The 23,993-nt window shown below is 43.8% G+C and overlaps 2 protein-coding genes across 4 annotated transcripts; both read right to left on the bottom strand.

Moving 5' to 3' along the window:
• Positions 1-43: 43 nt before the first annotated feature.
• LOC143324235 (protein NLRC3-like) lies at positions 44-10,765 on the bottom strand. 2 transcript variants are annotated; one of them, XM_076736565.1, is made up of 13 exons: positions 10,542-10,765; positions 8,685-8,787; positions 8,355-8,548; positions 7,911-8,018; positions 7,419-7,520; positions 6,662-6,769; positions 6,405-6,468; positions 5,075-5,303; positions 2,812-4,609; positions 2,537-2,710; positions 2,189-2,362; positions 1,905-1,951; positions 44-1,432 (listed from the first exon to the last, which is right to left on the bottom strand). In XM_076736565.1, exons 3-13 carry the CDS (start codon positions 8,363-8,365, stop codon positions 894-896), a joined length of 3,354 nt encoding a protein of 1,117 aa, XP_076592680.1. In that variant the 5' UTR covers positions 8,366-8,548; positions 8,685-8,787; positions 10,542-10,765; the 3' UTR covers positions 44-893. The 2 variants fall into 2 exon arrangements, with proteins under 2 accessions (XP_076592680.1, XP_076592679.1); XM_076736564.1 differs by having other exon boundaries at positions 8,441-8,548; positions 10,542-10,670.
• A 7,442-nt stretch (positions 10,766-18,207) lies between these two features.
• Positions 18,208-23,374, bottom strand: sri (sorcin). Of its 2 annotated transcripts, none has more exons than XM_076736577.1 (8): positions 23,021-23,374; positions 21,933-21,974; positions 21,751-21,820; positions 20,659-20,702; positions 20,040-20,187; positions 19,695-19,808; positions 19,430-19,488; positions 18,208-18,519 (listed from the first exon to the last, which is right to left on the bottom strand). In XM_076736577.1, the coding sequence occupies exons 1-8, from the start codon at positions 23,066-23,068 to the stop codon at positions 18,493-18,495; spliced, it is 552 nt and encodes a 183-aa protein (XP_076592692.1). In that variant the 5' UTR covers positions 23,069-23,374; the 3' UTR covers positions 18,208-18,492. The 2 variants fall into 2 exon arrangements, with proteins under 2 accessions (XP_076592692.1, XP_076592693.1); XM_076736578.1 differs by having other exon boundaries at positions 21,933-21,971; positions 23,021-23,206.
• Positions 23,375-23,993: the final 619 nt, after the last annotated feature.

Below are 23,993 nucleotides of genomic sequence, written 5' to 3' on the forward strand. Positions count from 1 at the left end.
CACAAAGGTCCAGAATATCCACTGCAGTAAAAATATTTCGTCCAAATAATAATAATAATATTCCACAGAAAGATGCTCTCTCCTTTTAAATTAGCAGGCGACATGTTCGTCTTCTGCTTCTCTTTTGCGTTTTCCCAGTAGAAACTTCCAGAAACATAAACAGACAAGGCACCATCTTGTCTTCAGTTACTCTGTCGAGTCTCAGGTTTCACTTCACCATCATAAACTGCCATATGAAGCCTGGTGACCAGATAAGCCAATAATAGCCTGAGCTGAACAGAAGGGCCTCCGCCCATTCTTCCGTGTGAAAATCTAGCCACAGCTAATTTTGCAGATGACTGACATTTTGAATAGCCATTGAAATTCTGAACACGCCAATCTGCCACTTCAGTGAATTGTTTACAGTTCCAGACATAGTAACTGGCCTCAGTAAAAATATATATAGTCAAAAATATAGGTATAGAGAAAACATGCTGTGGTCCCATTGTGTTTTCCAGCTAATAAGGCCCAGATATAGTCATCTGCAGGCATCTATTAACAAAAAAATATTCAGGTATATAAGAAAATAATCAATGTTTTACATTCCAAAAGAAACCAAAACCGTGAATGTGCTCCAAATGGTTCAAGAACAGCTCTCATTTTACTTTGGGTCTGACTTTTTTGTACTGCTGCACTCAGTCTGTACAAATATAAGAGAAAAAGCCACCGAGTTCAGAGACTGGAAAATAAATCTTCCATGTCATTCAGGTGGCCCCTGGCCTGAACTGTGGGGATGTAGCTGCCTCTCACAGCAAAGTCCTTTTTGTTTCTGGACATGTGATGATCTGATGAATCAGCTGAGGGGACATATATAATTTTCCAATAATTTTTTTCTTGTCTACCCAGAGACTGATCTATACTATATCACAGAAAGACACTGATGAGTTACATGGGTCCATCCTGATCCTGAATGCAGGGTAGACCTCCTCTGTGAACCTGGTGTGGAAGGTATAGATGTGGGTCAGCTTGTCAGAGGACACTCTGTAGAAGGACAGAGTGCCAGCAGGCCAGTCCAGGTACACTCCCACTCTGTTTGTGGGTGAGGGGCTCTGGATGGGCACTCTGTTGTTATCGTGTAGGACTGAGTAACCTTCATCAGAGCAGCTCAGACTCCAGGACTGGTCATTCCTTCCAAGACAGCAGTCGTCGCTTTCTCCTCGCCGTCTGATTCCTCTGTAAGCCACCGCTATATAAACATGCCCATTCCACTCAACCTCCCAGTAACAATGACCAGACAAACCATCTGAGCACAGCAGCTGTTTCCAGTAGTCAAATCTGTCTGGATCATCAGGGTATGGCTGCGTCTCTTTCGCTGCAATCACCTTTCTGTTGTGGTCCAACAGTACGAGCTTCTTGTGTGCCGTGTTTAGGTCCACTGAGAGTTCACGGGCGTCTGATGGAGACGACATTTTTAACATAAGTTTGTCATGTTTATTGATTTACGACTTTCACATTTAGTACATAGTTTAGATTTTGAGGCTGAGGGGGGTGGCGTTAGTTTTTCAGGTAGCTGGTCATAAATAAAGGTATCAGACAAATTAGAACGATGACATTATGATGCTGCTAGATGAAGTCACATGATCACCAGAGTCATTAGGGTTTGTCCAAAATATATTTCCCAAATTTCATGATAACACATTCAACAGCTGTCAAGATATTTCAGCAAAAAAACAAAACTGATAACTTAGAGGGTTTTCCTGATGTTTGAGGGGTTCAGCCCTCTTTAAGGTAAAACTGCTGAGGTAAACGTATGGAATAAAAACCTGCAGATCATTGGCTCTCTGTGGTGAATGATTGGCCACCTGTGCCCTAAACAATCTGTCAATCAAAACTTGTCATTAGCTAAAGAAAAAACACACACTTACACTTCCTCAGACCAGATTTCATCCACCGTGATCCACCATGGTCCACCCTGGTGCAAAAACAGTCAGATCAACTTCAATGGAAACTGCTAAGTGTCTGGAAGCTGCAGACGCTGCCTTTGAAAATTTACTGTGTGCTTTTTTAAGCTGTGATCATCACAAACAAGATGAAGATCTCACTTTCTGCAAGGCTAGAACTGAACTAGAAGTAGGTGGGAAGACATTTTTGATTTAATGCTTATTTGACCCCCTGAATCAAACAAACTCAACCTCCTGTTCGTCCAAACCTGAGAGTGTCCAGTCTCCAGCCTGGAACATGCCGCCCACGAGAAAGCAGATTCACTCCTGATTCTCCTGGATGATTGTAGTCCAGGTCCAGCTCTCTCAGATGGGAGGGGTTGGATTTCAGAGCTGTGGCCAGAGAGGCACAGCCTTTCTTTGTGATCAGACAGCCTGCCAGCCTGCAAACAAACACACACACACAAGTGAGAGAGAAGCTGTTTAGAGTCGTTTTGGTGACTGAATCTTTTAATACTGAAGTCTAACTATTAGCAAACTATTGTCTGGACATGTAACATGTGTTCCAGCAGGTGTTTGCTGTCCATCATCTGTCAACCCCACTAATGAATCCTGACCTGAGAACCTCCAGTGCACAATGTGGACTCTCCAGTCCAGCACAGAGCAGCTTCACTCCTGCATCCCCCAGGTCGTTGTTACTCAGGTCCAGCTCTCTCAGACTGGAGGACGGGGAGCTGAGAACTGCAGCCAGAGCTTCACAGCTTCTCTCTGACAGATTACAGCAACTCAGCCTGAAGGAGCGACAAAGCAACAAAGAGACTGTAAGGATAGTCTCAATCCTTATAGATTTTATGTAGTTAAATATTTGTGATGTAGTTATTTGTGAACCTACACAGCTTTGTTGGAGGCTTTGACCACTGGCAGCAGCCGCAGAAGAGCCTCCTCTGAAGCACAGTATTCCTTCAGGTCAAACACATCCAGATCTTTTTCTGATGAGAGTATGATGAAGACCAGAGCTAACCACTGAGCAGGAGACAGTTCACCTGTGGAGAGTCTTCCGGAACTCAGGGACTGTTGGATGTCCTCCACCAGAGAGGCGTCCTTCAGTTCATTCAGGCAGTGGAACAGATTGATGCTTCTCTCCACAGACAGACTCTCACTGATCTTTTTCTTGATGTGCTGGACTGTTCTCTCATTGGTAAGTGAGCTGTGTCCTGTCTGTGTCACCAGGCCTTGTAAGAGACTCTGATTGGTTGGCAGTGAAAGACCCACAAGGAAGCGAAGGAACAAGTCCAGGTGTCCATTTGGACTCTGTAAGGCTGTGTCCACAGCACTCTGGTAGAAGTCTTCAGATTTGATTCCAAAAAATCTAGACCACACAGAAGATGATCTTTTTTCTGACAACAGATTGACTCCAGACTTGATGAAGGTCAGATGGACATGAAGAGCAGCCAGAAACTCCTGAAGGCTCAGGTGGACGAAGCAGAACACCTTGTCCTGGTACAGTCCTCTTTCCTCTTTAAAGATCTGTGTGAACACACCTGAGCACACTGAGGCTGCTCTGATATCGATGCCACTATCTGTCAGGTCTGATTCGTAGAAGATCAGGTGTCCTTTCTGCAGTTGCTCAAAACCCAGTTTGCCCAGAGACTCAATCATCTTCCTGCTCTCTGGAGTCCAGTGTGGATCTGAGTCAGCTCCTCCATCGTACTTGATGTTCTTCAGTTTAGACTGAACCACCAGGAAGTGGATGTACATCTCAGTCAGGGTCTTGGGCAGCTCTCCTCCGGCTCTGGTCTTCATCACATCCTCCAGGACTGTGGCAGTGATCCAGCAGAAGACTGGAATGTGGCACATGATGTGGAGGCTTCGTGATGTCTTGATGTGGGAGATGATTCTTTTGGCCTGCTCCTCATCTGTGAACCTCTTCCTGAAGTACTCCTCCTTCTGTGGGTCCGTGAACCCTCTGATCTCAGTCACCATGTCAACATACTCACGAGGGATCTGATTGGCTGCTGCAGGTCGTGTGGTTATCCAGATGCGAGCAGAGGGCAGCAGTGTCCCCCGGATGAGGTTCGTCAGCAGCACATCCACTGAGGTGGTCTCTGTAACATCAGTCAGGGTCTCATTCCCATGGAAGTCCAGAGGAAGTCGACACTCGTCCAGACCGTCAAAGATGAACAAAACCCTGAACTCTTCAAACCTGCAGATTCCTGTGTCTTTGGTTTCAGTAAAGAAGTGCTGAACAAGTTCCACCAAACTAAACCTTTTCTCTTTCAGCACATTCAGCTCTCTGAAAGTGAATGGGAATGTGAACTGTATGTCTTGGGCGCCTTTGTCCTCAGCCCAGTCCAGAGTGAACTTCTGTGTTAGGACGGTTTTCCCGATGCCAGCCACTCCCTTTGTCATCACTGTTCTGATTGGTTGATCTGTTTCATATGAGGCCTTAAAGATGTCTTCATATCTGATTGTTGTTTCTGGTCTGTCTGGTTTCCTGGATGCTGTTTCAATCTGTCTGACCTCATGTTCATCATTGTCCTCTGCAGCCCCCTCCTCTGTGATGCGGAGCTCTGTGTAGATCTGATTCAGAAGGGTTGGACTTCCTGTTTTAGAAACCCCTTCAAACAAGCACTGGTACTTCTCCCTCAGATTAGATTTGAGTGTACAGCGGCACACTGGAGCAAGAGCTCCTACAAGGAAAAATGACAAATTCTCCATTGGATTACTCTAGACTGGACAGGTCTATCTTACGAGTCTAATACAATCATTGCAATGTAAAGATGTTACGAGATTCGGAGCTGGAGAGGACTCTTGGCGTCCACCCACACTTCCTTTTCATGTGTTGTTAGAGGCTGGGGGATGAGGGCAAAATGAATAAATTACTCAACCACGTTGTTTGGAAATGGAAACAAAGCTTTTGCCAGCTGAGGTCCAAACACGTATCTGCCAGAATAGCTACTCATGATCGTCAAGGTTGGTTTTATATCATGGGAAAGAGATGGTTAGCGTTACATACTTATTTTTGGATGGTGAGCTCAGCGTAGACAACTTAAATCTGATGCAGGTATCGCACAGCATGTTTACAGCAGACTTTTCACATGCACATGTACAATTTTAACAACTTTTATCTGCTACGTCTATGAAGAGCCTCTTACTGTTCTGCAGACAGTCGGCCAGGTCCTCCTGCTTCATTCCCCTCATGAACTGCAGTGTGAGTTTCAGAAATGCCTCTCTGTTGCTCTTCCTCTGCTCTTCCTCTTCACCATCAACCACCTGCTTCATCTCACATTGGTCCCCTGTGCATTCTGGGTAATTTTGACTCAGAATCTTCTGGAACGCCTTAAGCTCGGTCTTCACAAACGTAAAGATGTTCTCCTGAAGAAGCTGGAACAAACAACATTCACTAAACTTTTGTGGCTGTAACAGGCAGAGCTACAAAGAGACCCTGCACAGTGTCTTCTCCTCAGCCTGGTTGTACCTCGCCTCTATGGCCTGACTCCTCTACAGTCCTTACTACTGATTTAACTGTATGACTGGAGGAGATGTAGGTCTCTCTCCAAAGTGTCGCTATCAAGGCTTCTTTCTGCACTGCACTTGCTTATCTTGCTAATTAGGTGCATTCCCTTTTTACCAGGGTGATGGATACTGATGGATACTAACAGAACTGCTAAGCTGCACCTGCTGGCCAAAAGGTGGATGATATGCTCCTTACTGCAGAATGTTTAAGTACAGAGGAAGGTTTCAAGATGCATTTATCGACAGTGCACAGCCAGGTGTGCTGCCTGACGACAGACACAGACATATCTCTTGGTTCTCCAGATGGTTTCTCTGAGGATGACGACATAGAGGGGGGATCAGGCTGGTGAGGAGCTTTCCGAGGTCCTCAGTGTTGGGATGGTTCAAAGGTATCAATCCAGTTTTAACAGACCTGTGCTGAACATTCTGTCATCCCTGCTTCATTATACTCTGTATCTGTGTTAAGAGACTTGGGTTATGCAGACAGCTGCACCCAAGACCAATAGTTCAAGCCCACACACCCACTCTCCCCTCATAAAGTATTAAGTGGTTGTCACATTCCACATTTGCAATGAAGGAAAAATGCTGTCCTCGTGCAAACTTGAAACAAACAGTGAGATGCTACTGTGTTCACAATATTTAGAGCACTTAATATGACAAAAAAGAGTTGTTTTCCCTAATTTAAAGCTGCAAATGGCAGAAATGAGCAAGACTATATTTCCTGGCCCACTCATAAACGTTCTCTCAGACCTGTCAGCAGCCCACCTGAAAGCTCTAATGTGGAAGCTAACTGCTACACAAACTGCAGTTTTCCTGTTTCTAAGTGTGTTCAATGCACAAGATACAATATGTGAACACATCAGCTTTGGAGACATTGGAAGGTGACTTTGAAGAAACTAGGCTAACAGCACCAGTCTTGCTTTCATTTGTGGCTGCTGCAGTCAGAAGGTGGGCTCGTACAGTACACACCATAAATATTGTGTCCAAGTCTGTCTGCAAATCAGTGGAAACATCTGGCCCCTTCTGGTGAACTCTGTGGAGGAAGAGTGATCCATCAGTGAAACACTGGATAATGGAAGTAGAAACATAACACCTCATGCACATAACTGAGGCTTTGACAAAGATGGAATCCCATGTAGAAATTGGAAGTACAGTGCAGTAAATATTTTGATTGATTAAAGCATGATTGATTGAGAATCTGTTCTTGAAAAGGTCTGTTGACTTACTTAGGATCTGAATCTTCCCCTTTGAAATTAAGAGGAAAGCCCTTGGACCTGTCGCTCTTCATGGATATTATGCTTGGTGAAGGGGGATCGGCTCTTTCCTGCTTTGTCCTGAAAGAAAACAAAAGACAGAGGACAGGTGGAAGGACATGAGCTCAGTGACGGAGAACAAAGCTACTATGTGTTAGCACATATAGGAAAACAAAAGAAAATAAAGCTGCCACTATTTGGTGTGAGAGCAGTTTCAATCAGAACGCAGCCACCATATAAAAAATGGGTGTGGTTTCATCTGGGTTGTGAAAACGATAGAAGCTGCTGGGAGTGGTCCACATTCGAAACAGGAAACCGCTTTGAACCGTCACCAGGGACCAGACAAGGTGACGCCCTTCCCTTTCCGTAACATGAAATGTTTGTTGTGTTTTGACGCTCAGCTCCACCACAGAAAGCTTCACGGCTGTTTGGCTGAACTGTACTTTGAGATGACAGGACAGATGTTCATGATTAGAAAGACTGGCAGATATTACAGATTAACAATAATAAAAAGAGGTGGCCTTATAGTGTTTGCCGTCCATCAGGTAGAAGAAAGAAAGAAACTTCATCTGAAAAAAAAAGTTACCTGGTGCATCACATTTAGGAATGATTCAAGATTGTCCCAAACCAGGACAACAGAAGGACGAGGTAGAGCTGTGATTATCACAAAAAATGACACAGGCAGATGTAAATAAACGTGCTTTGTGTTCGAAAAGTTCTCTTGACTTACTTTGAATCTCCCCCTTTGAAATTAAGAGGAAAGCCCTTGGACCTGTCGCTCTTCATGGATATTATGCTTGGTGAAGAGGGATCGGCTCTTTCCTGCTTTGTCCTGAAAGAAAACAAAAGACAGAGGACAGGTGGAAGGACATGAGCTCAGTGATACAGAACAAAGCTGTTCTGTGTTACAAGTCACCACATAATGAGTGTGATTGAGGTTGGTGATGGAAAAGAAGCTACAAGACTTAACAAAGCAAATCTGATCATCTTCACTTGCATCGTTTTCTATCTCTGCACCATCTTTGGACCAAAGGTCTTCAGAGTCTTAGTTCACAGTTACACTGCAGTGCAAACGTATCTGGACACACACTGAAAATTAGCTTTATGGCTGTTTGACTTTGCTGTACTTTGTGATGACGCGTTAAGACATTCATGATGACGACGGGATTAAAAGACAGAGAATTTACAGAGAATCTGTTCTTGAAAAGGTCTGCTGACTTACTTAGAATCTGATTCTTCCTCTTTGAAATTAAGAGGAAAGCCCTTGGACCTGTCGCTCTTCATGGATATTATGCTTGGTGAAGAGGGATCGGCTCTTTCCTGCTTTGTCCTGAAAGAAAGCAGTGCAATGACAGCAGAGGAGCTTTGCAGTTTAATGCCTTCTCTGTTAAATAAAATGTTTGAAAACACGCCTGAAGGTGATAAGCAGCCAATGAAAAGAGAAGCTACGTCCTGTGATGCTGCTGAGCTCTGGATGAGCTGGAGCCCAGCTAGTTCAGACCGGATAAGACAGGTGTGTTACACATCCATGCATCCATTTCTGGCAGCTGGTCCTGCTCCAGGTTTTTGGCCATACATATCCAAATATGAGGAGCTCAGTGATGGGGCTCAAGTTACAAGACTTAACAAACCAATTCTGATCATTTTCAGTTGCATTGTTTTCTACTTTTGCACCATCAGTCTTGGTTACATTGTGATGACGTGTTAAACATGATGAAGAGAATCTGTTCTCGAAAAGGTCTGCTGACTTACTTAGAATCTGATTCTTCCTCACTGAAATTAAGAGGGAAGCCCTTGGACCTGTCGCTCCTCATGGATATTAAGCTTGGTGAAGGGGAATCTTCTCTTTCCTGCTTTGTCCTGAAAGAAAGCAGTGCAATGACAGCAGACAGGTGGAAGGATACGAGCTCAGTGACGGAGAACTCAGACGTTGTATATTACCAGTTACTTCCTCTCGACACTGTACTCAGTACCTGTACACAGGTCTTCATCTTACCTCTCAGGCTCGCTCTGGTCGTCATGTTCTGCAGTCAGAGGGATGCTAGAGGGCGGGACTCCCTCATCTTCCTCCTCAGGCTGACTCATGGTAGAAGATACACCTTCACACAAACACAGCCAGCATGCCACGTTCAATGGGCTTCTTCATTAAATCACGGTTGTATTTAGGACTGTGGTGAAACTTGTGGATAAAGTTTCAAACAAAGATTTGTGATGTTACATACAAAGATTACTGGAAAAACTCATTTTCAGTTGCAGTGTAAAATCTGATCACTGTCATTCTGCTGTAAACTGACGGCACCACTCACTCTTCCTGCTACTGATGAGTCCAAATTGAAGGATGTTAACTTTGTCATCATTCAGCAGCTGATCCCAGGTCAGCTGTGTGGAGGCAGCTATATTAGTCACTGTTCCACCAATGCACACAAGTCTTAAAGTTTGCATCATCTGAGTGTAAAACTAAATTTTAAGGCAGAAATATTCGAACAATGACTTCAAAAATAGTGACAGAAGGCCAAAAATGTTCTTGCTTCAGCTTCTCCAAAGAGGGTTTGTTGCTTTTAAGTGTTTTGTGTGATTGTAAATTCAACACCTTTGACTTCTGGACATTTGGCTGGATATATTAGCAGTATAATGTCCTCGTATGTGGACACCAGGCCCTTGTAGAGCAAAACTGTAATTGTTTTCTGGACCACAATACTAGGTCTAGACAACCCAAAATGTGATGTCCACATATGTGGACGGCAGGTCCTAGGAGGTCAATGTTTGAGCTGGTCGAGCTGATTTTATGACTTTAAATAAAATCAAAACTGGACTTTGCTTCAACTGCTGCGCTTTCTTTTTACTGCCGTTTATTCTCGCCCCATTGACAAATCAAGTTGATAAACAGAAAACACCTTTTATTCAGATTTCACTCAAAACTAAGAGCTGGTGGTGACTTCACTGACTTCAAGAAGTGCTGCCTCCATCAGGAAACATGGTTCACTTATTCCTGTAAATCACACGAGTCATTTCACCACACGTCGACAGATCAGCGTGTCGGCTAACAGTCCGATCTGATCCAGCAGAGGGAGCTCCGCCTTCACGTTGTGCTCTGCGTGGGGTCTCCCTGCTGCAGGCGTTAAACCTCCGCCGTCCCCACGTGCTGGAGTGAACCATCTCCATCAATGTCAGATTTGTCTCAGGACTGCTGACCCTCCTCAGCTCTCCCCACGATGTTCCTCTTCATTGCTGTCCTCTCTGTTGGTCTGTCTGACTCATCGTTTCTTACAGTATCCTTCCTGTTCCGCCTCCTGACACTATAATTGTTTTTATGACCTTGTTTACTTCCCACATGAATGTGATATCTGCCTCATGTACCGTGTTGACTTTATCATATCATAATCATAATAAATCCGGGATTGCAGTTAACCGTAATTATCATCATTATTATCCCTGCACACATGTGTCACTCTGCCAAACGACGCAACAATGGTGGAAAATGAGTCTTTCAGCGCGTAACAAAGACCATCCTTCATCATCGCTTCTACATGAACGCTGGCTTCGTCACCAACTTTCAATTCATGTTTCTTCTGCAGATGTTGTGTCCGACAAAGGAAGCGTTAAACACAACATTTAACAGACAAAGATTTAAAACAAAGAGCGGTCAGAGCGCGCTCAGAGGCCCATTATCTGAACCAAAGCGCTTCCACATCAGCTTTCCACATCTGCTGAACGTGGCGCAGCAGCGCAGCTCAATTAGTGCCGGACTGAGAGACCCGTCAGAGACTCGGTACCAGATGTGGTTCAGCACCGGTAACATCATCAACACTGAAACATTAAAGTATGAAACACTGTCACGCGTTTGTTACTTTACCTTTCCTGCAAAAGTACGACGCCTCGACAACAACGAAGAAAGTGAAAGTAGGTATGCAGTTGATCAGGAAATGGTGGTGCTCACAGGGTGGAGCCCGTCGGTTTGTCCCTACGCCGTAATTAGTGTTGCTTCAGGAACATCATTGAAACTGACCAAAAAGGACCAAAAACCACACAAGAAGCAGGTCATGGTGGGTTAAAGGCTCAACAACAGGCGCTCAAACTGGGGAACATCTGTCTGGGAAAGAAGGAGGAAGCGGAAAAGAAAGGGGGGGCGGACAGGAAAGGGGGGATCTGTGGCTTCTAGCTGTCTCAGCCACAAACAGGAAACTTCTGATGTTTTGAAACGCTCTGGACTCGCCGAGGGCGGGTTTCGAACCGGCTACCAGAACAATTTGCTCGGTCTCTTCGCAGATCCCCGTCGAGGGGAGTCACGTCTGTCTACGTGCTGTGTAACGTCCTTATTGGGACGTAGATGTCGCAGTTTGAGTTCCGCAGTTATAAAGCTGGGCTACTGTCACGGCCAAAGCTTGGACTGTTAATAATGAGAGATGCGACCTAGTAATTACCTGTTCTTCCCTTCACCTTTCAGAAGGCTTTAAGCTGCACGCCACAATTGTCGGACATCTGGTACCAATGCAAATATTTTCCTCTTTGAAAAACAGTGTGATATACATATACTTCTCATTTAAGAGAATGAAAACTGTCCTCAAAACTGTAATGTCCGCTGAAGAGTTCATCACGTGACCTGAATAACAACTCTGCTCCTCTTCCTGAAACCACTTCCAGCATTTAGCAGAACTGAAAATGACTCCATTAAACATGTTTTTACTGTTAGTGAATGTAGTCAATATCATTATTACTGCTACTATTATTATTGCTGTGCTATTTTACCCAGACTGTCACTAAAAACACCCACTTCACATTTACTGCACACAGGTTGGTTTGTTCATAGCACTGAAACAATGAAAGATTTCATTAGAACAAATCAGAATCAGAATCAGAAAAACTTTATTGATCCCTGAGGGGAAACTGTTTAAATGACGAAAGCACAACAAATACTTAAAATGTGGAAATTCATCACATATCATAATATATATAATACACCTACATATTCTTAACTGATCACATTTAGCATGTCTTCATCTGCAGCGTGCAGATCAACTCCAGCCTCAGACGATGAGCTGTAGGCTGGAATCGATGCACTGCAGGCTGCTGCGGAATCAAAGGGTGCTCAGGTGGATGTGCAGGCAGCTAGAGATGGTTGATATAGTAAATAAAAAAAAAAAAAGAAAAAAAAATCATATTGCAATTTTGACAGATATTACAATTGCGATATAATTCACAATTTGGGGGAAAACAACATGAGACAAGAAGAAGAAGAAGAAGAAGAAGAAGAAGAAGAAGAAGAAAACACACCTGATAATAATAATAAAAATAAGGTAGAATAAGTGTAAAAATACTGACAATGCAGATCATGAGATGGAAATAAACCACTGAATACTAGTATTGAAATTTAGTTTAAAGTAGATCAGATAGAATGCGTGAAATCAAGTGAAACACAACATTTTAAACAAACGTTTAGGTTTTGCAGTGCTTGGTATGGATTGGCTCATTTTCACCCATGTAGTCAGGACATGCGGCTCGACCTGTAGGTTCTCGCTCAGCCTCGCTGAAGTTTGTGATGCACAGAGTTATTCAGGTCATGCATCGTGTGTTTGTGCAGGAAATACCTGATATCTGTCAGTGAAGGTCATAACATGACTGATGTTAATCACACACTGAGCTCTAAACGAGCAGCCCTACCTTTCAGCTCCAGACAGACACTTTCACTGGTTGTTGATCATCCAGGGGTTGTTGTGACTTATTCTTGTTCTGTCATTTCACTGATGATCAGCACTTTTTTGTCCTCAGGTTGTCCTCATCGTCTGGATCCTCTTCTCCCTTCTGTCCAAAATCTGTGATCAGAGCTGCACTGCAGGCATGTTTAAGTCTGCCGGTTGAGCTGATTTACAGCCAAGCCAAAGCTGACCAGCCTGACCTCTTAACTGGTCCAAGAGGACAAGAAGTGAGAGTTTGTTTTCATCACAATTCATCAGAGGGCGCTGATTATTTTAGTCAGAGCAGTTTCAGTGCTGTCCAGAATGTTGTTTTCATTAAGAAAGGTGTTAATTTGCACTGCAGCCGTCTGTCATCGGGGAAGGAGCCTGTTTGCAGAGATGTATTTCTAATCTTCAGAAACTGACTTGAACCTGTCAAAGACCTGCTTTAAACATGCAGCATGTGCAGAGTCAACACATCAGGCGGGCGAGTTGAACTCAGTGACAGTCTTGCAGAGCTCAGTTAATGTAGTACAGGTGAATTTCCCATGGTTCCATCTTTTTTACAGCGTTTGCTGAGCTCATCTGCAGCACTGTCGTTATATTTTTATTGAAGTTCTTCACAGTTTGATTGCTGGGCGTGAATGGTACCAAAGGACAGAGCAGCTCTCCATATCTGCAGTTCTCATTTTAGCACTAAAAGAACAAAAGGCTTTATCTGAGTGGTGTGCCAGTGTACCTGCTTGGCAGAGAACAAGGCTTTTGTATAGCTTTATTCCAACGAGTTCTTTTTCAACGGATAGCTAATACAAATTAGCCTCTTATCTTTTAACTGCTCTCTAAAGAGAAGCCTGCTTTTGTCCTCTCAGTTCTTATTAAAACTTCCATATCAAAGACATTTAAAACAGGCCTCAGTAAAATGTCTACCAGCTATAACTGACCATTACACTGTGATCAGGGTGAACGCTGTCGTGTCCTTTAGAAAGCTTTTTCTTTCACATGTATTCATAGTGAATGATCATCCGAGTCTTCCCTTGGCTTCCTGTTGTTTTTAGAATTGAATTAAATTAAATTAAAAAATAAAAATCTTATCTATAAAGGCCTCAATGGGTTTTCTTTGATGATCAACAGATATGAAACCATCGGACGTCACAGGCCCTCCAGTTGTTCCAAGGGCTAAAATAAAATGTACAGTAGCTTCTGCCAGTCTGCATGATATCTGCTCCAACTTCAGCATCATTTCAAAGACGGCTAAAAATGGCAGTGAGTTTTGGTTTGATTGTTCTTAATTGTTGATACAATATGCACGTCTGTGTGTGTGTGTGTGTGTGTGTGTGTGTGTGTGTGTGCGTGTGTGCGCGTGTGTGTGCGCGCGTGTGTGCATGTGTGTGTGTGTGTAATACGTGATATATATTTCACCCAGAAATTTACATAACTCTGGCCATGTTTCTGGAAAATATGTCTGATCATGCAGAAATCTTCTTTAATTGAGGGATAGTGGTCAGATGAAGCCATTTATTACTACATAATTGTGTCACATGATCATAATCATGGCCCTGATCAAAAGTTTACATTCGAATGTTTTGCCTGAACACACACCTGTTGACACACACAGGTGTAAATGGTCGTCAAGGTAAGTTTCCACACCTGTGACTTGTTTGATTGTAATCAGTGTCTGTGTGTAAAAAGTCGTGGAGTTTCTGAGCTCTTCAGGCTCCTGCAGACTTCATCCAGAGCCGCACTGACTGTCTGAATACTGAGCCGTGAGGAAAGAAACAGAACTGCCAAAGACCTGCGAGAAAAGCTACTTCAAATGAATTAATCGGGAAAAGATCCAGAGATTTGAAGATACCAACCAGTCCTGTTCAAACTCTGATACAGAAGTGGAAAATTAGGGGTTCTGTTGATACCGAGACATGGTCAGCAAAAGATTTCAGCCACAACTGTCAGGAAAACTGATCAGCATGCAAAGAAACCCCCAGAAACCACCTCAGCTGAAGTACAGGCTCCTCAGCAGAAGAGTGCTGCGGCTGCTTCAAGATGCACAATAAAGAGGCACTCGAACAAAAATGGGCTGCACAGTCGAGCTGCCAGAAAGAAGCCATTTCTGCACCAACCACACAAAACAGGCTGCTGACGGTATGTGAACCAGCAGCCGGACGAGCCTCAAGTCAACAAGGCTCATGATGAACAGTTAAGCACCCCTGCTGTGAGGCGTGAGGTGGATCTCTGATGTATCTGGAGTGAGTGAGCTACAGCAGCACAGGGACTTTATTCAGAACTGATGGAAAGATGAATGTCCTTCATGATCTTCTGATAACATGCTTCAGTTTGTATTCATAAGCCCAGGAGGGCACACTTTGCCTTTTCAACATGACAGTGATCCAAAACACAAGGCCAAGCGGCACCTTCATTGGCTACAGGAGAAACAAATGAAGCTTCTGGAGTGGCCGTCACAGTGTGCTGACCTCAGGATCACTGAGCCGTTTGGGGAGATCTTTACCTCAAAGTTTCATGTCACTGACCTAATGCTTATTTAGCACCCTTATACGAGCCACTAACATACAAATATATGGATATGAGTGTGGAACTGTCTAAATGTGAAACAAGGTAAAACACGTGTACTCTACATGTAAATGTTTTGATAGCTGATATCGTTTTGCTGTGAGATGAAGCATTCAAATGAGTCTGACAACAGGCCACGGAGATATGAGATGTACTGTTCTTTACTGTATAAAAAGGGAACTCTTCATCTGCCTCCACAGGCTTCCACCGTTTCTCTGGAGAAGGTAAGACCTCTGCAACTATTATCTTTTCCAGCGACTGTCACAAATATAATACTGCTGTAGGTATAACATATACGACTGGAAGGTATTTGCTTGCTCTTGACCTCTGAAATGATTAAAAATCACTTTAAAAATGTTAGAAGAAAAAGCTGCCTTTGTCTTCTGTGTGAGGTAATGATGCTAAATCCAATAATAAACCAAACACCTAGAGTTTATTGGTAACCTCCTCTCTGTGTGTGTTTGTATTTCAGGGTGCAAAGAGGCGAATTTCTGCGACACAGTCTCTCTCTTCTAAGCACATCAGTGGTAAGTCATGACCAGAGTTGTCCTGCTTTTCGTCCTTCTGTTTTCTTCATTGCACATTGCATCTGTTTAAAAACAGATGTAATGTTCTTATTCATTCAATTTTGCAAAATGTCAGCACGATTAATTGTCATATGCGTCTATTTTCACCACGTCAGCTCTCCACTGCTGGAAACATGAAGACCCTGATCTTGCTTGCTGCGCTCCTTCAGCTGCTGATCACAATTAAAGAGATCAATGGAGATGTAAGTTGCTTTAATATACAACATTATTGCTTAATTATCATGAGTTATGCTGTTACTACCATTATTGCAAGTATTCTCCTAATAAACACCCAGTAATGGCTGAGCTCCCACTGCTGCTGCAGATAAATGTGTGACTTTGACAAGAGAAAAATAGTTTGCTCCTCAAACTTCACCAGGGAGTTTTTGTGCTTAAAGTAAACCTGAAGATGATCATTGAGAATACAGACATATGAATCTGTTTTGAAACTGTTGTGTGTGTTTTAGAAGAGAATTTTGATTTTCATCGTAGAGAATTTTTTGGTTTTCCACGGGATATCCTCTTTGCTATAAAAATGCATCCCTGATTTCCTCTGTTTACAGTACCAATTTGGAGATATAATTGCGTTTCCAAGGGTATGTTCCTGCCTTCCTGCCTACAAGCACTATGCTGTTTATGTCCCAAAGTCAGGAGGAGACGTAAACCAAGGCGACAATGACATATTTCACCGTGTGGGTACGTGCAGTAAACTGAAAAATGAAAGTATGCAGCATTAAATATATCATTACTCTAAGTTAATAAAAACTACAAAACCTGAAATTATTAGTGAAACAGGGCAGCAGCAGGATGGCACAGGTACGATGGCCATGAGAGCTCAGAGCACTGCAGCTTCAGGAAAGACACTCCGGCTTCCTCCCACAGACCAAAAACATGCTCATTAGGTTAATTGGTGACTCTAAATTGTCCGTAGGTGTGACTGTGAGTGGTTGTCTGTCTGTCTATGTTGCCCTGCTATCGGCTGGCGACCGGTTCAGGTGTACCCCGCCTCTCGCCCATTGCTAGCTGGGATAGGCTCCAGCCCCCCGCAACCCCGAAAGGGACAGTCGGTATAGAAGATGAATGAATGAATGAATGAATGAATGTGTCAACGCAGTTTACAGCTGTTTGTTTGTGTCCTGAGTATTTGCAGCACGTGCTGTCAAATTGATCTTTGCTTGTGTTTTGTCTGTTTGCATGTGCTGCATTGAGCTCACACGGCCACCGTACAAAATGAAAGATATTCCTTCATTATGTGTACATACAGATGAGTCTGTGAGCGACAGCCGAAAGACAAAAACTAGTGTCTGGGTTCCAGGACTCCTGATCCTGTTAATCAGTTATTTAGAGCTGATGAAAGCCTTCCTTCATCTTTTCTGTAGTTGCAGGCTGCTCTAACTGTTGTTCTGTTACAATATCCTGTTTGTGCAACAGGAAAACATATAAAACAAGTTTATATGCAGCATTTCTAAATGTTTATTCTCATAAACAGGTAAGAGAAAAGGGAAGGAGTCTGACTGTGTATTTGGAAAACTGAAGGACACACAAAAAAAAATCAGCCCCCAGAAGGAGAATTACCTCGATGAGTATATAGCATCAGCAGAGAGAACCCCAGCCAACGTAATTCAACGGATCAAAGATGTCATCAAAAACTGTGGAAAATATAAAGTCTTCTCCAACAACTGTGAACATCTTGCCACCTATGTGCGATATGGAGTAAGCCTGACACTGCAGGTATGTGGCAGATTCAACGGTCTACAGCCCATCATTACAATCACTTCACTGGTTTTAGGTCTTATATCCAAAGCTTAAAGGTAACCTGTGCACTTTCTTCATTACTAGTGAGAGCAATTTGTTTTATCCATGTGCACAAGGTTGCACATACATACAGTCCAAACCACATTCAGTGTGTGACAGAGACATGCACATTGTGTGGATGCGGAATGAATGAATCTGCACCTGCTGTGACCCCCAGTGCTTTCTGGAGCTGGTACAACGCTGAACACTGAAGGATGCGTTGATGCACTTGGTCAATTATAACTGTTGGAAAAGAAATTTTCATATTTCAGATAATGATGAGAAGTGTGAGGTTTCTGTTCACCCGTCAGAGTTTAATGTGTTGATCATTTTGCTTTGTTTTCACAGAAAGGTACAGCTGCTGGATGTATTTTCAAGAGAAGTCTGGATTCAAGTAAACTTAAAGAAATACAGGCCAAATTTGCAAAGGTCAGGGAGGGAGATTCAAGCAAACTGGAAGAAATGAAGGATGCTGGATGTCAGTGTGAAATCTATCACCAGTAGTCTCCTGCCAGCCCGTCCTGTCCCTCTGTCTCGTCTTTGGGCTCTCCTCACATGACATGAGGTCTTGTTTGAAATAAAAACCAATGAGTTACAACTGTGAGTCTTTCGTCGTATGTATTACTGTCATGGACTGTCCTGCTCTCTAAATATCAGCACTGGTTATTGAAAAACCCAGATCAGTCAACCATTAGCAGTGAATAGCAAAAACAGTTAAAATAAAAAGAAATTAAATCAACAAGCATATTCACAAGATGAATTCACCCAAAAACTAACCGAGAAATAACACACCTGTTCTGTCAAACGTTCAGTGTCTGTACAAGCCAAAAGTGAATTTTTTTCAGAGAATAAAAAGAGAAGAAACAACAACAACAATGGAGCAAACCTCATGAAAGGAAGCAAACAGGAGCCAAACAGCAGCTTGTGTTTGTTCTTCGCAGGTTTATTCATTTCATACACGTTCACACTCACGCCGGCGAACGTCGGACACAGAGGCTTGTCATTGGTGCAGCTTGAGGTTAATTAGGTCTTAATAGTTTGTTACACTCTATTCCTTTTTAAAGTCATTAAAAAGTTCCTGGTAAAATGGAATGTGGCAGCGACATTTAACTGTTTCTACAACAATGATTAGTACTAAACACAGTGAAGGTACACGCTGTTAGTCAGAGAAGGTCGTAAAAGGCCGGAGCGTCTCCTCTGCTCCTCTTCATAAACTCATGGTGACCTGGATGAACTAGACACAGAGAAACATTTCCAGTGTTATCGCACAGCTCAGCCGTTCAGCAGACCTCTTTCAGCCTCATCAAGTCATCTGTCACAACGTTTATGAGAGGAGGGAATTCACCACCAGGTCAAAGGTGCTGCTGTGCTGCTTAAAGCTGCACCAAGAGATTTCTTTATCCATATCTGTAAGGTTTAACAAATCAGCTTCAAGGACGATACTGTGTCAGGGCTGTGTGCACAGCGCGCTTCTGCTGCCCAAGAGTGGCCAAAAAAATCAGAAACTGCAGATTTCAAGGATTCATTGCATGAGATGGAGAAAGACCAACAGTTAAACCTGTTAGTCAGTCATTGTGCAGATATATGTGACCGCAGGGAGTTTGCATATTTGACCTCGGCGGCCACGTCTGCCAGTTCATGTTTCCACAGTCAACAGTGCACTGATGGATGCTGCACTCTATAAGATAAGATAAAACTTTATTGATCCCACAGTCAGCAAGAATGAAGACAAAAAAAGCCAATAAAAAAGGATCCAGTTAAAACCAACTCCATATGTGTACATGATATACAAAAGGAGTATAAAACTAGTGCTGCCTTGAGACGGATGGCTCAGTTTCACCCTCATGACTGAGATATGGATCATAAAATAGAGTGTTTTTATACTATGTGGCCATACTGCGTTAGAGACATCACTGTGGTTTAAATATACCCACACAGACGTCCATATTTTGGACACATCGCGGCCTGATGATGGCAGATTGGCGCCTGCTGACTGAGCCTGCTGACGGTAACCTGGCTGAACATTTGCTGAGTCTGGAGCTCAAACTGCTCTCCTGTGCAGGTATGATGACGGCTCAGACGAGCCCGACAGCAGCAGCAGCTTCAGGAAATGACAGAAGTGACATCACGAGGCGGAAACTTACATCATCGTACTGAAACATGGCTTGTCCAGTTTGGCTTGCGTCTCTCCTTCGGAAATGATCTGGAAAACAAACAAACAAACACACACACACACACACACACACACACACACACACACACACACGTTAAAACAGCCTGTGAGATAAACTTTGATGAAAATGCAGATCTTCGGCTTGGTGACGGCAGCGCGGAGCTCAAACAAGCTGAATCAGCTGATTAGTGTGCAGAACAAAGCTCTCAGTGAGCGTCCGGTGACCCTCAGCTCACCAGTCAGGCCACGGAGTCTCATGCAGCAGCTCATGAAGTCATCGAAGGCGATTCTGCCGTTCGTGCTGCTGCGCTTCATGATGACGTTCATGGTCTGAGGGCTCAGATTAAAACCTGCAAAGACACACAATCATTATTTCATTTAAATCAAATGAAATGACTGCATCTCACAGGTGCTCCAGAGTGACGTCCAGCCTGCCGAAGAGCCAAATTCACTCTGGAAACCAGCTCAGTTTGTTCAAATGAAACGTGTTTCCTGTCAGATTTAAGAGGACACGCTTAAATAAACACAGAACTGCAGACAGCAGAGATGTCCGACAGCTCGTCCCGTCACTTTGCTCGTACCCATGGCGGAGATGGCCTGCTGCAGCTCAGGGCCCTCTATGGTTCCACTGCGGTCGCGGTCGTAGGATGCGAAGGTGGTCTTCCAGCCGTTCAGAATTTGCCACAGCTCCTTGAACTCATTGAAGCCCATGGTGCCGGACATGTCCCTCTGAGACACGTCAGTCAAGGAGCCACCACATTCTTTAGCTTTGTACTTTTTGAGAGTGTCTTTATACTCACTGCAAGTCCAGATGGGAGTGATGTGAAAACACTCTGCAGCTACACCACACCCCAAAACTTCATAGTACACAGTTTCTGTAGGTATTTAGTACTGAAGAAATGACTTTATTTTACTGTTTTGACCATCAACAGCTTGGATACTAAACCCTTCTGAGCACTTAATGTGCAGGCTGCCAGAATTACAACATATGGCCAAAAGTATATGGACGGATGGTTTTATGTGTTTAGGTGTTTTAGGCTCCTTTGTTCCAATAACAATCATCATGCTTGAAGTTCTGCTGGTGAGAAAATGCAGAAACAACCACAGAGCAGTAACACTGGTCTTTGTCCTGTTACTAACACCTTCCACCTGTCAGTAAAACCACTAAAGCTCTCTGATTGGCTGACGGGTCAAGGATACATCCAGCATGCTGATCATCAGTCTGCAGGTCTCCAGGTTGAACGCTGGACAAGGGAAACAAAAGAAAAGAGTGAAGCCACGATGTCACGCTGTGTTTAATGTGTAACTGTTTTTTCTCCTGGAGACTTTTTAACTTTCTCAGTGCTGATAAACTTTCAGCTGCTGACTGCAGGATCCACAAACTGGGTTTTTTATGTCTCTGTGTTTTCCATGGCTGCATTTATGAGTCTACTTAGAAATTATCTTGCAAACCGACTGAAGCGGTGCTTTTCTCTTAAAACCCCAAATCCAAAAAAGTCGAGACTCTGCGTCAAATGTAAATGTCATCTCTGTCATCTCTGTCTCTGAGTTCATGTGTTCATCTGCTTCATCCTTCATGTGTTCACAAAGTGGTGAACTCGCTCCATCGTCTGTGATCGACTGAGTCTTTCCAGGACGCCCCTTTCATACCCAACCATGATCCTCTCACCTGTCACCAATCAGCCTGTTTACCTGTGGAATGTTCAAACAGGTGTTTTTGGAGCGTTCCACATCTTTCAGTCTGTGAAATGTGTTGCTGTGTCAGATATTTACAGAAATCAATGAGGCTGATAAGGACAAACATGAAGTATGTTGACTTTGAGCTGATTTATTCTTTATTACTGATTCTGAAGTATATTATTATGAAGAGCTAATCTGGTTGTTCTCTTCCATACACTTTGAAGCTGTTCAGATATTTTGACCACATGACTGCACAGTCAGGCATGACGGAACAAGTGACCCCACGACATGGAGCATGTGCAGACCCTGAAAAAGCGAAGCCCTGTCTTATCTTGGAGACAATGTAATCAGTCGGACAGGAAGTTGTTTAATTTATGGTTTATTTACGTTTTACACAGAGTCACGACTTCTTTGGAACTGGGGTTGTGGATGTCATTAAGAGCTGGAAGTCTGCAGGTGTCTAATCGGGATAGTCATCATTAAAAGTTAAGTTTAATAAGAGACTATGCACGAGAAGTGTCGTTTCAAATCGGGTTGAGGAAAAACACTGACGCTGCACACAGCAGCATCAGGTGAAAATGTGTCTCCCTCTCACAGCGAATGTGCTCTTACGTTTGTACGAGCCAGCGATGCCGGACTGTGTGAGGCAGCGCTGCAGCTCGTCTGCTGAGATCTGTCCATCCTGTCAGAGTTCACAAAAACACAGGGAAGGGAAATTCAGCACAAACACCTGAGAAACACCAGAAGCTCAGACTGAGGCGAGGGCTGCTTTAACCTTTGTGGGGCGGGGTTACCTGTCCAGCTACAGCTGAAAAATATCCGTACAGAGGATCCTGCTGCAGACACACAAACAGAGAACAAGAAAGTCCACATGAGTTGGTTTCTTTTGTCCAGCAGATAACGATCTGAGCTGCAAAGACGACACACCTAAATGCAGATTAGACGTACAGTTTACTTTGCAGCCAGTGAGAATGTCACATTAAATCAGCTGCCGTAGCGGTGAAGGTGCACTACTTAAAGGTCACCAAAAGGCAGTCAGAACAGACAAAACAGGACGGGAAATCAGTCGTGCCTTCAGGCTCGGTGCAAAGCGTCCAACAGGTTTTCAGAGGACACTCGGACGAGACCGCGTTCAGGACGCCTTGCTGCCCTCAGGTTTCCACATCTTCCCTGTTCACTAACTGGAAGCAGGTGACGAGCATGCGTGTCTCAACCGGGTCTCTGTGCAGCAATCGAGTCATTTCACTGATCTCAAATAAACCTGAGGAACGTCTCAGCAGCACAAAACTCCCACTCAGGCACATTCAGGAACAATGGGAGCGCCGTGTGTGTGCGCGTGTGTGAGGAAGGGTGGGCTTTTCCCTTTACAACACTCGAGGAACACACACACACACACACACACACACACACACACACACACACACACACAGCATAGATTGCCTCAGTGCTTAAAAATCTGGTTACGAAACACATCTGTCGTGCGGTAAAAAGTACAATACTCAAGTACAAGTACCTCAAAACCGTACATTCCTTGTAATTAGTTACTTTCCACCACTTCCTGTAATGGACGAGGATACTCTGAGCTACACTGTTGTGCTGCTGTTTTGAGTTTATTGTAGTAAAGACTAAAGAACTTCTTCTCCTTTAAAGCGCGTTAGCGTGTGTGCGGAAGCATCTGAAGATCCCCATGATGAGCTGAAGTCATCAAATGTTCTACACATTTAACAGAGAATACACAAAACGTTCCAGCCTTGTGTATTTCGGGTTTTTTTGGTAATTGTCCTTCTTGCGGTCACTTCCGCACTGTCTCCGCCCGGGATGCCCGTCCTGGGACGGCGGTGGGCGGACTCGATGTTTCATCACATTTTAACGTTTTTCTTACCGCTCCTGGGTATCCACCGGGGGCGGCGCCGTATCCTGGATATGCCATTTCTAAAAATCTATTGTAAAATCAATGAAACGAGGAATTTTGGTCGAAATTTACACCGCGGTTCTGCCTCCTGAGCTCCAGAGGATGTCTGTCGGTATAGCTCCACGAAAGCTAACAGACGACGGAAAGTTAGAATGTAAAGTATTGTGAATTAGCCTGAAGCACCGAGGCGGGTCTAAACGTAAACGGATGCCGGAGCGGACGGACAAGATGCCAGGAGGAGGCAGGAATGTCTGACTATCCGCGGACTCTCAGCGCCTTCACGGCCCGCCCTCCTCAGTATGCTCCAGACAGCCAGTTTAACCTTTGAGATGGTTGCTCCACCTCCTGTTGCCTCACCCTGCTGCGTCCTGATTGGCCGCGAGTGACCACATGGCCTCGAATCGACCAATTGGATCACAGCGCAGGCAGTCAGGCTAAAAGCTTTTAGCAACAGTAACAAACAGTACAATAACACACACACACACACACACTCAGAAACTAGTACAGTCCAACATATCTGCAGTAAAACATGCCTTCATCATGGTAATACTACGTTTTTGCTGAAAGCAATTTGTAGTGTTGCAGCAACAGTTTTAATAAAAACTGAACATCATAAAACTTCATGACGTGAGATTTATTGCTGTTGTATTACACTGCATCAGGCTTGGCTAAGTGTACGTAAGAAACTTGAATGTGAGTGTTTTACCACTGGTGTTCTTAAATAACTGAGGAACTGTGCAGTGAAGTGCATAAACATATTGTCTTTGAGGGAATATATTATTATTATTGTCTCTGAGGCTCTAAGAACTCTAACAAGCAATTTTAGTGGAAGTACTATTGATGGTACACAACTGTCTGCAGGAATTACACTGTGGCCATTTTCAGGGCTGCAGCTTCTCGCTCCAGATTGGACCTGTTCCAAAAATTGTTGTCCCCATTAGTC

This window comes from Chaetodon auriga, chromosome 8 (genome assembly GCF_051107435.1).
Source record: "Chaetodon auriga isolate fChaAug3 chromosome 8, fChaAug3.hap1, whole genome shotgun sequence".
NCBI lineage: Eukaryota > Metazoa > Chordata > Actinopteri > Chaetodontiformes > Chaetodontidae > Chaetodon > Chaetodon auriga.

Bases quoted from the DNA above. Each gene is read 5' to 3' on its own strand.
- LOC143324235 (XM_076736564.1), bottom strand. From the start codon at position 8,773: ATGAGTCAGCCTGAGGAGGAAGATGAGGGAGTCCCGCCCTCTAGCATC. The intron at 7,521-7,910 runs GTAAGTCAGCAG...GTTTTCTTTCAG, and splicing joins GAGGAAGAATCAGATTCTAA to GACAAAGCAGGAAAGAGCCG. The intron at 1,952-2,188 runs GTTTGGACGAAC...TTTTTGCACCAG, and splicing joins TGGAGACTGGACACTCTCAG to GGTGGACCATGGTGGATCAC.
- sri (XM_076736577.1), bottom strand. From the start codon at position 23,068: ATGGCATATCCAGGATACGGCGCCGCCCCCGGTGGATACCCAGGAGCG. The intron at 19,809-20,039 runs GTACGAGCAAAG...GTGTCTTTGCAG, and splicing joins GCAGGCCATCTCCGCCATGG to GTTTTAATCTGAGCCCTCAG. The intron at 18,520-19,429 runs GTAAGTTTCCGC...CTCTGTGTCTAG, and splicing joins CCATGTTTCAGTACGATGAT to TTCATCCAGGTCACCATGAG.